The sequence below is a fragment of the Porites lutea genome, chromosome 11 (genome assembly GCF_958299795.1).
Source record: "Porites lutea chromosome 11, jaPorLute2.1, whole genome shotgun sequence".
Classification (NCBI taxonomy): Eukaryota; Metazoa; Cnidaria; class Anthozoa; order Scleractinia; family Poritidae; genus Porites; species Porites lutea.
In genome coordinates, this window is record NC_133211.1 from 9516031 (window position 1) to 9532226 (window position 16196).

The window sequence follows — 16196 nt, forward strand, 5'->3', positions numbered from 1 at the left end:
TTCTCGGTGTTTCATCTGGGGATAAAACACTGCATCTCCTTTGGGGCAGGCTTTCCATTGGTGAACTTTGACTGGTCAAAAATCATCTGGCTTTCTCTCAACTTTCTTCAAGACATAAATAATATTCCATGAACTTGAAATTCTTTGTACATTAAAGTGGAGTTCTGAGACAATGTTGTGTATTGCTCCTTTTCTTTGCATACACTTGTTTGCTCAGCAATGTGTACCCACCTATGCAGGCATTTTTAAGGCCCAAACATACATTCCTCCCCTTACATGACAAGCTGGGGTGTCTGTGCACACTTTACACGGTATCTTTTATGTAGGGTTAACCTCTAGATATCCCCTTTCAAGAGATATTTTGTAACTTTAGTTTTTATCTCTTGACTAAAGTATTGTGTTGTGTGTTGTATTGTACTGGCTGAGTCTAGCTCTGGCCTCTCCCTCTCTGTCACACAATGCATGGAGAGAGGTGGAGGGGCCAGAACAGGGCTATTTGGAGGCTAGGCATTGTGTTGTGTTATGTTTGTTTGTAGCCAAGTTTCTCTCCTTCCCTCCAAAAAATAACAGTGAGTTAAAGATACCGTGACGACCATGAAAATGTCAAATTTGAGTTCTTTCAAACTCCATCATGATTTTCCCAATTCACTTACTTTTTCAAATCCAAGCAAACTCTTCTGGATTCGAATTCCTGACAACCATATCAACATTGAGAGAGAGAAAGAAAATTTCAGTCACTTGTTTACGTGAAATGAAAACGTAAAATGAGGCTTATTCATGAGTAGTCGTGCAGCAACGGTAAAGAAATGTACAAAAGAGCGTGAGCGTTGTTTTGTTAATCTACACCTATTGCTTTTTTGACATTTCTCATTGCTGTCGCTGTCTTGGCATCTTAAACTCCCTAATATCAAAACCAGAGGTGGAACTGAATCACTTGGCAAGTTTTAAGTGTTTGAGTGTCCTATGGATGCCCGGTTTTCAGAGAAAAAAAATGTTCATTTTGACACGTTGGTGTAGAGTACTGTTGCTGGCTTAAGAGTTGATGTGGAACCAGCCTGTTCCAGGAGTTGAGGGAGAGAGGATGGCAAAAAGAAGAAAAACAGAGGTGATAAAAGAAAAGGAAACTGGGGAGGGAAAGTGAGAGTTTCCTTCTCTCTCCTTTTCCCACTTTTTCGCTACGCCTGGCATTTCCACTTTGATCACTCCTCACAACCTGACTGCTTGCTAAACCATCTCTGTCAGAAACTGAAATCAGATGAAAATGCTTTAAGAATACAAAAGCTAAGTTAAAGTTAAAGTTGCTGTCACGGTTTGAAGGGGATGTAAGATTGCTAAAAGGTAAGATATGCAACTACAATTAATATTTGCTGTAAAGTCTTGACTGATTGAAATTAATTATCAAGGCAAAACAACCAACACTGAAATTCAAAAGATTAGAAGCTCTTGATCACTTAAATGTAAATAAAATACATTTCCTTGAAAATTACAAGCACTGAGAAAATGTCTAGCGACACATTTTTTCTTCAAAAACACTTGTTTTCTTTTAACATACCTTCCACATTTCGTTATTGTGTAGTAGCCATGGGATAGAGAGTACAGGAGTGGTTTTTGATCTTTTTGAATGACTGCTCCATTGTGTCTCCATGAGCAGTGGGACATGAGAGAATATCTCTTGAACCACATTCTTCACACAGTTTTACAGCCAGTTGACAACAAAAAAATGTGGAATGAACTAGTTGTGTCTGACAAATCCTATCAGCTACACAGGCTAGTTCTCCCTTCCATTAACAGTTTAACCGATAAAAATGTTGCTCAGAATTTTAGCTAGCCTGCAACACATTAATGAAAAGATACCTTTTTTGAAGGAGAACGCAAAGCTGGAAGTTAAAGAGCCCTAAAGTTAAGAATACACAAATCTTTATAGAATGATTTCCCTTAGAAAGCAACCACATGAAGTGCGAAAGTCTGTTTCTTAAGACCCTGTTATCTATCCGTTTTACTAGAAAAATATCACTGTCACTTTTCCTGACTGTACTTGATAAGTAAGACAAGGTTCACACATGCATATTAAACACAAGTCATACCAATAATGATTACTCTGAAGTACAATGATTAAAAAGTAGAATTAAATGTCATACTACCAAGATTCAACCAAGGTAGGTGTTTCTAACTCTATCCTAGACCAGGGAACATTGTCTAAAAGTGGCTTATGATGACACCACAACTTCAGTTGAAAAGACAACCTCCATGCCTTGAAACCAGTTAAGCTCAGTTTGTTTCTTGTACAAGTTCTCAAAAATGCGGATATTTTTCTGCACAACCTCCAATTGCAGGGCAACATCTGCGACGGTTTTTGGCTGTAAGAAGTTTCCCAGTATCCCACCTTCATCCTTTGACAGGACGCACAAATTGTCGTACTCAGCAGCAATCTTCTCTGGGGTAAGTTCTAGACCAGCATGACTCATAGCTGCTATGAGACATTCGAATGCCAAGTTGTCAACTTCCATCCACTTTGCACTTTCTGATTCAGATTTTATAGAAGGGGAGGAGAGGGTGAGACCTGGAATACGACTTTTGATCACCTGGACTTTGTGCCTGGGTCTGAACCTGCGAACTTGTCGAGCTGGTTTGGAAGCTTTTGCTGCTTGAGCTGTGCCATATGGATTGCAACAAAGGTAGCAGCGACACCTGTGGGAGCAGCCAGATGCATTCCGATAACAGGCACAGCGGGTGAGGTAACCACCCTCCAAAGTCAAGCAGAACTGGGTACGCTTCTGGTTCTTGCCACTTCCTCGTCCACAGCTACAGGAAAAAGTCTGCTTCTGGATGTTTGCACCGTCTGTGAAGGTTACAACTGCTTCATTGTCAAGCAGGCCAGGCTTTCTCCCAGGGGTGGAGGCTTCTCTCAGTGACTTACCACGTCCAGCAGCAACAGGTTCAGGGATTAAAACCTCTTCACTACAAGCTGCCTTGTCTTCCTTATCTTCGCAATCCATAGACTGATCTATCACATCCTCTGCTATGGTATCGGTTGGCATATTTTCCTCTGCAACAGCTTCATCTTCTTGGGGTACCACTTCTGTTTCACTGGACTGTAAAATGGTTTGTTCTTCATCTACTGTTGGTTCAGTACCTGGTACGATTGCAATTTTTAAAGGACTTTCAGTAATGGCTGATTGCATGGTGCTCTCATCTACCCCCGCCTCACTGTAAGCCATTTCAATAAGGTTGGCCGCAGCTTCAACTCCTTCATCAACAGTACCAACAGTTGCAGAGGGAGCCAGGCTGGAGTCCTGCACAGTTTCTGTAGTTTCACCTTCCGTTTCCCCTGTGGACATATCTACAGGTATGGCTTGTTCTGTTACATCAGCAGCAGATGAATCAAGTGTGGAAGACTCTAGTGCAGATGAATCAAGTGCTGATGAATCTAGAATTGAGTCATCTTGTGAAACCTCAGCATCAGCAGCATCTGTTTCCTTTGGAGTCTCCTCTCCCTCCTCCTGAGAATTTCCTGATTTTGCTTTCTTTCCCCTCTTCTTGGGAATTTGATTACTCTTCTGTAGTGCTATCTTCTCCCTGTACCGTTTCCTGCTATCCCTGCGTCTCTCCAAAGGATCAGTCATCAGTTTTGGCAGGATTATGGAACTACTAACATAGGTCCCTACATCAAAGAACCCTCCAAAGCCAGCTGCATTGTAAGCCACGTGGACACAAGAGCCAATGATAATGGCATCTGATGGTACTACAGGGACAATGGGGAAATGCTGAAGGGAGGTGAAGACGATGACTGGCACTCGCAGGACCTTAGCAGCAGCAATTGGCAGGAGATTGGACATTTCAGCTACAATACAAGCAAAAAAAGGAATATTCAACTCAACTTATTGCAATAACATTGAACTCATTGCTTGTACAAGTGCAACTTGTAATATTATCCACTGCCTATCAAATTTAGGCTGAAAACAACTGCAAAAGAACATCTTGCCCCTCAGTATTAAAATAATTATACAAGAAATCTTGAAGAGAAATAAAACAGATAATTATCAGACTTTACACAGTGTTAAAGCATTTTTTATGGATTGTTTTTATATGAAATCAATACTACAAAAGTCTGGTTTCCAGTTCTATATGCCAGAGAATTCAAACTGAAAAAACTAATCAGGGCCAATACTGTCCAAGTTTGAGGTTTAATTATCTTTCCATTCACACAGATTTGGAAAAGCTATTACCACAGCTTTATCACACAAATATGAAAATCTGTTATGAGCAATGTTACATTGACATTGAAATTGTCGTAGCAACGAAATGACATTGATATCTATTTAACTTGCAGCCATATTTTCTTGGCACTGGGAGTTTTTTTGCACAATCACTCACAGGAGCTTGTTCCTCCAATACCTGCTTTAATGTTAATGAAGTTTCAGCAAAATCTATGAGAGCATTTTTGAGATATTTTGCTTAAGTTTTTATGGTTAGAAATACAGAAATACAAGACTGGACAATCTTGATGTTCCATCATCATCTTTAGAAAATGAAGTGCTTTTCAAATGCAATCTCACCTCATATTTGTTTCAATCTCTTCAAAAACATGTCTGAAAATCATGGGGATAGCTCAATAGATTTTTTAAAAAATGCCATATTCTCCACCTTATATGACCCTTAAGTTTCAAGATCATTGAAAACTTGTAATACAAGAAAATAAGGACTCCACAACACCAATATTTTGTTGGAAATTTCGTGTTTGCAAGTGAGACTCAGAGCCATTTGATATTCAAAGCTATTGTCTCCAAGTTTCATAATATTTTCGTGGACAACAATAGTTAGCATATCTGTATATTTCAAATGCAGTTAGTTACTGCTGTTCAGATTAAAACAAAACTTCTGAATAACAGAGGCTCTCACTTGTAAGCATGAAATTCACAGCAAAAAATTAGCACACTGGAGTCCTTATTCTGTTGCGTGACAAGTTTTCCATGATGCTAACACTTGAATGTCAAATAAAGTGACGAGTAATCTCGAGCATATCATATTTTTAAAAAAATCTATCATTTGTTACAGTAGATGGCAATATTAACGAAACCAGAGGAACAAGCTCCTGTGAGCGATTGTGGAGAAAGAAAAAAACACCCAGTCCTGAGATACATTCCTGCAAGTAACATAGATAATGACATCTTTTTGTTGCTATGATGACTTCGATATCAACATAACATTGCTCATAACAAATTTTTATCTTTGTTTGATAAAGCTGTTAATGGCAACATGGTTAATGTTCAAATTGGCCCTGAAAAATCCAATCGAGCCACCTCAAAGATAATGATGATGTAGAAAATCTATGTTTGTTTTAGAATTCTGTACAAAACATAAAAATTCCAAACTTTCTGCTCTACCAAGGATCATGTAAATTTCAAGAACTTAAGTCCTATATTATCTACAAATTTTCCTATCCTGCCTGTAAATAAGGACAATATTACTACATAATTATAAAGAAAAAAAGAGATGGGTTTTATGAGTTTGTCTTATAAAACATATTAAGGAAAATTCAGCCACTCAACATCTCTCCTAGTGTGAAGATGTTCAGACCAGAGACTTTGCTTAACCCTTTATGCCCTAATATCCACATACAAGTTCTTCAAACTGATCTCTGTACATTTCTTTAGAGAATAAGTTGACAGAGTTTGATAAAAGATCAAAGCATTTTTTCTTAGGTGATCATTTTAATTCTCATAACCTGATCTCTTGACAATGTATGGATATCGTTAGGAGAAAATTGATGTTGGTCACTATTGGGACTAAAAGGGTTAAAGAAAAGAACTTTATTTCATTTTTTGTTTAATGAATACAAGTGTAAAAGGACTCCCTAGTATTAAATAAAAACCCTGTGGAACTGTGTTTTCTTGAGTCAATTGTTCATCCTATAATATTATTCTTCCACTAAATATCAATTATGGTAATTAGACAGGCTCTATAATAGACTGTATCAAAACATTTCATGAGATGTATGTGTACTGGTGCTGAAATTTAACCCTGGCGAATGATTGTGGCTAAATTGCATGTCAAACGTTGGGAGAATGTATTCATAGTTTATGGAGCCTCTTATGTTTCATACCTTTAAAGTATCCTCTGTTTCTGAATGCTTGTGCCTCTTCTGAGAAGCTGATCATATGTGACACCAGAAGCTTGCTGTAGTCTTCTTCACTCGCCAGCCACTCATCACTAATCAAATGTCGCAGCACAGAAACATTCTCCTCCAGGCTGCTCCCTTCATCAGTAAGGTAACCAATGGATGCAAGGTGCTGTTTAACTGATTCTATTTCAGGCAAATCACTTCGAAGGATGGAGTTGAGCCCAGAACTGACTGCAGTGAAGAACCCATCTGCTTCTGTAGTGTCCTTCTTCTCCGAGAACACCATCAGCTGGTAGTAACGCAGCATTTCGCTCAGCCGTACCTCATGGTTTGATCTGTCATCAATGGCACATTCATTGCGACTGAACAGGATCAAAGAACAAGCCATCAGGTGCAACAGACGAGGGTTGATGGACACTTCATTGACTGCTTGTGTTTTCAAAAGCTCCCACACAGACATCAGATTTGATGCTCTTGCAATGACTTTCTTGAGAACTGACTGACTCAAGCTGTTCTCAGTGCTTGCCTGCTGTACCTCTGCATCTTTGTGGCCATCAAATGCATCCAGGATCAAACATTGCAAAGCTAGAACATCAAAGGAGTAACTGGCAGAAGAAAGGCCATCACTGGTCTCATCCTCTTCTGTCTTGACAATTCCAAACCTCTCAGAACTTGGTGTAAAACCACTGACTTCTAAAGTGCCCCTGTACTTTGCAATTGGCCTCACAAGAGCACCAATTGGTAGCTGATTAGCTTTCCTCTCATTCCACACATACAAAAGCGTGGATATAAGAGCCAAGGCCATGTCAACATTCAGAAACTTTCTCTCCAAGACTGGCCTTAAAATGTTCTGCAGGTCAGCAACATTCTCAGTTGTGGAGGAGACGGGGATTTCAGACAGGCACCCTGCTGTAATGTGATTTTTCAACTGAGCAATCTGCCTCTGTGCAGCCAGCGTTAAGACACGCTCAGTCCCTTCAATAATTTCTTTCCAGCCAGTAACAAAGGCATCAAGGTTTTCAGTAATAATCTTTGGAGGAGGTGTGTCCTCTTGCTGGGTGTCTCCTCGATCAGATGGATAACGAAGGCACAATGCAAAGTCGCGAACACAAGCTTTGGTCAACTGATTATCTTCTCTCTTCTTTGCAGGTATTTTCCTGACTACTCGGTGAATGGCTTTGGTCACTTCCAATTTGACAGGTACTTCTGCACCAAAAATATCCTGGAACAACTGTTTGGTTTCGCAACACTCTGGAACAAGGATCATCTCCAGCTGCCTTCCTTGCTGTTGGAAACGCTGCTGCAGCCCAACCAAGATGTCTTTCACCTCATTTAGATCTTTTTCTTTGCTAAACTTCCATGCGATGACTTGGCCTTTCTCATTCATGACTGTGTACATGTTTTTAAAGTGAGTTGCCCACTTCCCATTGTCTAGTTTTTCACCGATTGTAGTGGCTACTTTGAAGTAATAACCTGCGATAATACGTTTAGCAGACCACTCACTCATTCTCTGTATGTAGTAGAGCTCATTTCCCTCAAACATGTGTACTATGCTTGACATGATGGTTTCCAAAGATGGCACTTGTGAGGCCTTAAACTCAGGGAATTTCGCAATTTCTGCTGAGTCGGTATCTGGGTTTTTCTCCAAATAAGTCTTTAATTCTGCCTCAAATTTGCACTTGCGGTCTTCATATGCATCACGATGCCTCTGAATCAGCACATTTTCGATCTCATGAAATGTCATACCAGCGAACACGCACGAGTGAACCCAGTTTGCCAGTTCGCGAGTGAAGCCTGTTCTGTGCAACAGGAAGAATGGAACTTGAAATGATGAAGGGATGTTCTCAATGATTCTCGGATCATGAGCAATGACTTTGTGGCCTTTCTTACAAGTGTACATGCGACTCACCAATAATGTACTTCCATCACAGCAATAAAGAACGCGCGGGACATCCTGCGTTCCACGGGCAGCTTTCCATCTACCATAATGGCTCTTGCTGCTTGTGTGGGTTCTGAGCACACAAAATTCATTATCATGGATCTCATGAGGACATGACAACTCTGTTAAGTTTGGAACTTGACTGAGGGGATCCCAAAGAATGACAGTAGGTACCAAGAACTTGGCTGGCTTTGGTGGACCTGGATCATCTCTTGCCACTGGTATCGGAGGAAGGACAGCATCAGCAGAGAGCCCACCTTCTGTTTCTTCATACTTCTTCAGGAGATCAGTGAGGTAATCTGCAGTCTCAAGGGTTAATCCCTCCTTTTGCATCTAAAATTAGAAAGGAAAAAAACTTCCATTTTAAACTTACAATGAGGTTAGTAAACACGAGATATGCAAGTTTTCTTTAAGTCGTCTCAGAACTTAAAAGATAAAGTCTTAAGCTATAAATTAACTTCAGCTCTAGCATCCCTCTGCTGTGCACCAAAATGCACACCATTGCACAACTTCTTGAACAAAGCAACCTTCAATCCATCATCTAGCGACGTGAGAAAAACATTTACGGACGTTCTTGAGCTGGAAAGGTACGCTTTCGTTTCTTGTAGAAACATAATGACTCGCTGTCGTGAATATTTCAGTAATAAATGACACAAATCTTCATTCAGGTACTTTCGCTCAACCACACACACACAAAGCACGTTTCAGAGAAATTTTGCATAATTTTCGCGCTCATTTTGCATCCCCTAAAGATCCACGAGGTTGTTGAAAGGGAAAAAAATAAGCTAGATAACGAAAAGCAAATGCATTATCTTCCTTCCCTTGACCCCAAAATTCACAAAGATGCTGTCCCTAGCAATGTAGGCAGATAAAACTGCGAACATGAAGCACTTTTCCACGTGGGAAAAACTACAATCATTTTCATGCGTCCTTACATGTTGGCCACATTGCATGGGCATCGATAACTTTTTTTTCTCTTTTGCTCTCGTTTTTCAAAACTAAGGAAGCAAATCAATGAAAGACACTATTAGATACTAATTGACGTTATTTAGGAAGGGAATTAAACTTACCTTGGGATAATTTTTGGCAAAATTTAATCACTTATGGCGGAACCATCACAACTCCATGTGAAGCATAAACGAAACTGGGACAAGGAGCGGTTACCAAGCAGTTAATAAATATTTACTTACCTCAGAGAATCACTTCGAAGGTTTACGAGATCAATTTAAATTTGCCTGAATCTGATCGCACGATGTTAGATGGGTTTAAAGTTTTTCTCCAGAGTGGCAATCGCCTTAGCCATAGTTTTAATAGCAGTGGTTATCTTAGAATTTATGTTACCGACTTTATACGTTAAGGAGCAAGAAGGAGATGTCATTAAAGCAACACAAGAGCCGATTGTTGCAGGGATTAGGGGACTTGAAGTTGCCACGGAGAACAATAATTTCGCGTCATCTGCAAAAGAATCAAATTCTAAGAAAGAAGAAGTGATAGATGTTCCGACTAAAAGGTAAAGAAGTACATTTAGCGCCTATGATAGGCAAGAAATAATATATGCTTATAAGGTTATGTTATTACATGTATAAAAAACGTGAATCGTTTCGATTGTTGAGGAACAATGATAATAGAAACCTGGGTAGAAAAATATTTACACACGTAAAAGAGAACAAATGGCATGTTTTTCTCCCTGTCGTTACTAAAATGGAAGCCTTGGTTTGCGGAGTAAGGCATGAAGCCGCTTGCATTTAGTCATTGAGATATTCAGCTGATGTTTTCATTAACTGAATTTTTTTCCAGCTGCTGGGAATTAAATGATCAGCAGTTCACAGTTATCTGAGGGTCATTCCACCAACCTCTCATTGAGAGGGGGGCGTAAGGGGGGTACAAATACTCAAAACCTTGCATAAATACATTATAAACACCACACAGAATAACATTAGAAAACCTCAAACTTCTTGGAAATAACCCGAAAATTTCTAAATGTTGCTAACCGCTTGGTATTAAAAAACTGCAATACCGCAACTTAAAATAACAATTTGTGCAAAACCGCACCAAAAATCGAGCAAAACCGCGTCACTGCAAACCCTTACACCCCCCTCCATATATGAGATTTTTATGAGGGGGTTACTGCATTGGCACCTTTTTTTCTTTGGAATGTTTCTGAGGGATATGGAAAAATTCCCTTTGAGTGTAGGGCAGAAAGAAAAAGTGGGCTATTGGAGGAGCTGGGTAGTGGACTGGGTCAGTACTTTTGATCCTTTCAGTCAACTTATTTTATTTGAGGGTGTGGCAGGTGGCTGTTAAGTGGAAGATGTGAGCCATTTATGCATGGCCATCTGCTAAGGTTAATTCTGGCTGGTTTTTAGTGACAGCTAGAACTATAAATAAATAAATATTATGGACAACTCTAGATGATTTCCTCAAACAATTATGGTAAGATCGATCATTGGTAAACAATTCCATTATCTGATGTAGCATAGAGCATAGTTGTGTAGAATCCCATGCCCTTTATCCCTTTTGTAAGTTCATTTATGTTGTTTTTTTGTTTAGGGTGGGGTGGGGAGATTGATATAAAACTTAAAGGGATGCTCATTAAAGATTTTTAGTAACTGAACCCTTTGAAAACTAAATCTTGTTTTTGAGAATGGCTTAAGTTTATTTTCCACTGTCACATAATTTTTATGTGTCTATGTGCATAAATAAAATAGAGGCAATGTGTGGAAGGTCAGCCATAAGTGTAATAGTTGAGCCTCACTCAGCCTACAAGCGTAAATGCTATGTGCTTACGGAAATAAAAATTAAATAACAATGGAAATCCATAACTGATCCTTAACAGAACATTACCCAGGGGTGAATCCAAAAAATTCAGGAAGGGGTGGCCAGGACACTTCTCCACTTGCCAGCCATATAGATACTTTTTATTTTTCTAAGAATTCTATAAAAATAATACAAAATTTAAAAGAAAAAAAAAGGGGTGGTCGCGGCCCCCTTTACCCACCCCTAAATCCGCCCTTGTTACCTGTGACAGTATAACTCATAATTAGCCAAGGTTTATTTTCATGGTGAATTGAACATTTGGCTTAAAACTAGTTATATTCTATTTAGAACATTGACCCTACCTACCATTCATGTAAGTGCTGTGGTGTGTGGAGACCGGGCAATTGAAGCAACAACAATGCTCAAGTCAACAACTCTATTTACTAAGAGAACTGTACAACTCCATGTTGTCGCAGAGGATCAACTCCATGATGACTTAAAGAACATTTTTAATCAGTGGCATACAGTTCAATTTGGAAAAGTCATGTTCAAAATTTACTCTTTACACTTTCCTGGGGAAAAGTTTGATGAGTGGAAACGACTTTTCAAGCCATGTGCATCACAGAGGCTGTTTCTTGTGGTAAGTACAAAACTATTTATTATGTAATGTATGTCTTTACTCTGTTTCATTGCATATTTGTCAGTTTAGATAACGACTTGTGGCTTTCAGTGCAAATGAAAACGTAGAGCTGATTTGCAGGTTTTATCATATTGTGATAAGCTGTTTAAAGGCAATTTTATGTTAAATTTTTTATGTACAGTGAGAGAACCTTGATATAACAAAGGGCCAAGGGACTGGCAAATTATGTTCGCTTTGATGAGGATTCATTAATGAAAGTTCTTTTCCGTATTTTACTATTACCGGGGTAAAGAAAACCATTCGCTTTACCAAAGACTTTGTTAGATAGAGGTCATTATATCGTGGTATAACTGTAAGAAAAACTTAAGAGGGTTGTTTTAGAGCCACTTCAAATTTTGGGGATCTTGTGGTGGCATCTGAATACCTTCTTTATCAATTTTCTACAAAATCTCTCTTTGGATAAAGGAGGCCCTGCCAGGGGTGGTGGGGGGGGGTCCCATGTTGCCCATCTGAATTTTAAAATGTCTCGTGTCGGTGTTTATAAATGCTTGTCGCTTATTGTTGGCTTTGCCATCACTGTCGCAATTTGGCTGAGGGAAGTTGTCTCTTCTCGCTGTCGCTACCTTGTGGGCCATATAGCTTGTCGGAATTTACCCTGGCAGGGCCTCAGAAAGGTATTTTCAACAGAATATACTGTTGCCATGGTAACTTTGCACGTCAGGAAAATGATCATAACTTGTTTATCAGTGATTGGGCACTTGGTACCAGTGACGATTGTTTTAGTATCTGCTGATAAAGAGTAGTTACTAGGAGACATCAGTGTTTACATCAGTGTTTACAAACATTGTTTTTGTTATTCAAATCTGCAACAAGTAAGACAATAGAATCTTTTGTTTAAAGAACCAATGCACTTTTGGTTGGCACATTACACAAATGATTACAATGTCATTAGGGGACGTTAGCGTGAGTATTGCTATAGGACTAATTCTTCACCTGAAAGTACAGAGCATTAATTATTAGAGTAATTGTAAAGCTAAGTGGCAAAATTAATATGCTACCATGGATGTCCATTATCACCTTTCTTGGGTTTTGCCCTTCTTTTGATTATTATATTTGATGCACTAGCTAAATGCTGCTTATGGAACTTGGTAAAAGATTGTCAATTGTATTCTTTTTCATGGCCAGCTACATGCCCAAAAATAACCGTGCTACATTAATCTTCTAGTTTCAACAATGAAATGCAGGTTGTTGCCATTTTGAAAAAGTGGCTGTTACCTGAAGATTTCAATAAACATAAAGATCTGGACTGGCAGGCAGGACGCATTACTGCTTGGCCTTTACACGAAAGGGGCCAAATTATATATACATGGAGGTTTGCTTGTAATGGAACTGTTGTCAGCTTTCTTAAGATAGCATATTGAAAATTTATTTTCTAGGATGTGCTGGATTCCATTGATAGTGTGCTGTACATGGATACGGACACGCTGTTGCTAAGACCTGTGGACAACATTTGGGATCACTTCAAGAACTTTGACAGCTGGCAGCTGGCATCGATGACTCCAGAGGGTGAAGAAACATCATTGACCTGGTATCCCAGATTTGCACGTCATCCTTTTGCTGGCAAAAATGGAATGAATTCTGGTGTTATGCTTCTTAATTTAACCAGAATGCGAGCATTTGGGTGGAAGGAAAAGATAATTGAAGCTTACAACAAGTACAAACTTAGCATAACCTGGGGAGATCAGGACTTAATAAATATTGTTTTTCATGATCATCCAGGTAATGGCCTTGTTTCCTTTTTTGAAGATTATTTATTTCACACTAGCTCCTTGATGCTGAGGCCTTTGTGCAAGAATATCCCCTTAATAATCTAGTACATTTGTAAAGTGCTGCAAAATTTCAAAATTATGCAGTTTATTTTCACCTTTAGTACAGAAAAACTGTTTCAAGAAATTATGTGCGCAAAACACATCTGCTTTACAATCAGCCACAACAAATCCCCTTCTGCCTCCCCAAGGGCAAAATTAAGCCCAACTCTCCCCCAAACAAAGTTGTTCTTTGTTGAATTAAAGGTGAATTGTAGTTATTTATGGGATAGATTATTTTAGAAATTAATAATTTATAATAGACCTTCCCTGCATTCCTGTAAACAAAGGCACCAACTCAAGGTTTGGGTGGACAAATTACAGTGATTTGTATGAAAATCCACCTGAGCCTCATCCTCATTTCTTTACTTTTGCTCACTTGAGTATAATGCGGGAAAGGTCTATTTAATGTGATGTGCATTATCAAACAAGGTCGTAAGCTTGAGTTAGGCTTCAGTTTAGAAAGCTGCACATATTCTACAACATTGAAAGAGGGGGGAAGAGAAGGGATATTGCAGCAAGACATTGACCAGGGTAGTGAAGGGTAGTGTAATTAAGTTAAGTGCCATACAATGTGGTGGAGGTATGGATATTTTCTGACAGAAGAGCCATTTATACAATGAAAAATGAGATAGCTAGCTAGATGTGTCTTAATCAAAGCAAACTTCTTTTATAAAATTAATGATACAACAACAGTCTCAGTAAGACACACCTTACATAATTGCATTATGTTACTACTTTTGTCTTACAATTTGTCCTATTGTGTTTCAAATGCCCAAGAGATTTTGCCACCCCAACCTCCACCCCACCCTCACTGATGTTTCGTATTGTTATTTGAGAATGTCAGCTTTGCATGACTTGTATCTACAACACTACTAACAGTCAGATGTGATATTTTTAGGTTTGCTATATGTTTATACATGTGACTGGAACTATCGTCCTGACCACTGCATGTATGGGAACAATTGTGGGGCAGCTAAAGACAATGGCATATCAGTAGTCCATGGAAATAGAGGAGTCTTCCACAATGATAAACAAGTCTTCTTTAAAGCTATTTATAACACCTTGAGAGATTTTAAACCTGGTGAAAACATCACGTTGCTGGCAACTCGTTTATCAGAAAACCTTAAATCTGTTGGGACTGATCCCTATTGTAATGCCATGGTTGACAGTGTGTTAAAATATCCCAAAAAATATTCCGTCTTATGAAAATTAGTAATATAATTTAATTGTTTTCATAGGTAGTTTGATTTTTGCACAGAAAGTCATATAGCAACAGTTACCTAATTTGCAACTGAAAATTAGCCTCTTACATACCTGTATTTTGATTTCTTTATAATAAGCATAAAAATGCTAAGTACTTTGACAGTAAACATCATTTTCAAGTCCATGCACCCAGGGGCGGATCCAGGATTTTTTTAGGAGGGGGTGCACCCGTCTCTTGCTCTACTTCAACACCAATAAACCACATAGTTTTTTTTTGCAGAATACCAGGAGCCCATTTGATGGGCTCCTGAGAATACCAGTTGTATTAGAAAACCGCAGGTCATCTCGGGGGGGGGGGGGGGGGGTGCACCCCCTGCACCCTCCCCCTAGATCCGCCCCTGGCACCCTCTCTGTAAATGAAAGGAATTTCATGATTTTGGAGTTGAGCTCATTCAAGAGGCCTACATAATCAAACTTTCCTGTAGCTTCCCACTCAGACGTTCTCTTAGCTTGTCACACAACCCTCACCAACAAACGTGGGGCAGGAACATGTGACGAAGCCCTAAGAATGTCTGCATGGGAGGCTGACCTGTACAAGCTCGTGTTTTTTTTTATCTATCTATCTATATATCTATCTATCTATCTGTATTTCACCTACTGAGAGAAGGAAATTAGTTGTTGTGCAAATGTTCTTTTCGATAGAAAACACTGAGCATAGTCATTTGACATGTTGTTTGGGAAAGCAAATGTTTAATTCCAGGGGGGGGGGGGACTTCCTAGTAGTAGGCAAATGGGTATGTGCCACTGGATGGGGTTGCATTTTCACAACTGGATATTGACTATTTTGGGGTTGCATTTTTATAAGAGTTACTAGAATAGAGTACCGAAGTGTGACGTCATAGAAAATGAAATTTGTGAAATTATGGGATTTGTTAAGATATTCTGAAAGAACAACGTCCAAGACTTCGGTACTCTATGGGGTTGCACATTTTCAGGATATTGGGGGTGAGAAAATTCAGGTATGTAGGGATTTAAAAATAGAAAGATTTACACCACATTAAGCTTTAAAAAATGTGTCAGTTCATTTCAGGATGACCATTAGTTAAAAGGCTTTAAAAGGAGGTGCATAAACAGAAAATGGCTAAGTTGGGATTGAGAAAAATACTTTTTCCCAAAGTGACTTTAAGATGGGGTCTATAATATGCCAACAGAATAGCCTACAGTGTGGTAGGGGTTCTTAGGAGACTAGTGGCGCCTACCCATCAAAAATTAAACCAGTTACGAAGTACTGTTACTGTATATGTTTTGTAACCTTTATATAATTATGTGATATGCATGCATGGTTCTTGTCTAGGTTTTAATCATTTATTTATTTCAATACAAGTTCCAGTTAGTGTAAGTTATTTATAATGTGTGATTCATATTTAGATGTATTTAATAGACTAGTTTATATTTTAAAAAGCTTTTATTAGTTCTCTAGTAGCCTGTAGTTAAACAACAACTAAAAAAAATTAATAACAAATTTCATTATAATTTTTCTTCACAAATGAATGCGAATAAACATTAAGAAGACATATCGTCAAATTGAAATGGTGCTAAAACTTAAATTTTAAGAACAATGTTTTAATAGAAAGATATATATTTTACTGTGCCGATTTCACTGGTGGC

At 38.7% G+C, this 16196-nt stretch overlaps 2 protein-coding genes across 2 annotated transcripts; one reads left to right on the top strand and one right to left on the bottom strand.

The window, feature by feature from the left end:
* Positions 1 to 1363: 1363 nt before the first annotated feature.
* Positions 1364 to 9208, bottom strand: LOC140951507 (uncharacterized). The gene is made up of 3 exons (XM_073400767.1): positions 9131 to 9208; positions 6104 to 8393; positions 1364 to 3841 (listed from the first exon to the last, which is right to left on the bottom strand). Exons 2-3 carry the CDS (start codon positions 8391 to 8393, stop codon positions 2208 to 2210), a joined length of 3924 nt encoding a protein of 1307 aa, XP_073256868.1. The 5' UTR covers positions 9131 to 9208; the 3' UTR covers positions 1364 to 2207.
* Positions 9176 to 14633, top strand: LOC140951508 (glucoside xylosyltransferase 1-like). The gene is made up of 4 exons (XM_073400768.1): positions 9176 to 9570; positions 11166 to 11457; positions 12894 to 13236; positions 14224 to 14633. The coding sequence occupies exons 1-4, from the start codon at positions 9320 to 9322 to the stop codon at positions 14529 to 14531; spliced, it is 1194 nt and encodes a 397-aa protein (XP_073256869.1). The 5' UTR covers positions 9176 to 9319; the 3' UTR covers positions 14532 to 14633.
* Positions 14634 to 16196: the final 1563 nt, after the last annotated feature.

Bases quoted from the DNA above. Each gene is read 5' to 3' on its own strand.
- LOC140951507 (XM_073400767.1), bottom strand. From the start codon at position 8,393: ATGCAAAAGGAGGGATTAACCCTTGAGACTGCAGATTACCTCACTGAT. The intron at 3,842-6,103 runs GTATGAAACATA...CTTGTATTGTAG, and splicing joins AAACAGAGGATACTTTAAAG to CTGAAATGTCCAATCTCCTG.
- LOC140951508 (XM_073400768.1), top strand. From the start codon at position 9,320: ATGGGTTTAAAGTTTTTCTCCAGAGTGGCAATCGCCTTAGCCATAGTT. The intron at 9,571-11,165 runs GTAAAGAAGTAC...TATTCTATTTAG, and splicing joins ATAGATGTTCCGACTAAAAG to AACATTGACCCTACCTACCA. The intron at 11,458-12,893 runs GTAAGTACAAAA...TTTATTTTCTAG, and splicing joins CACAGAGGCTGTTTCTTGTG to GATGTGCTGGATTCCATTGA.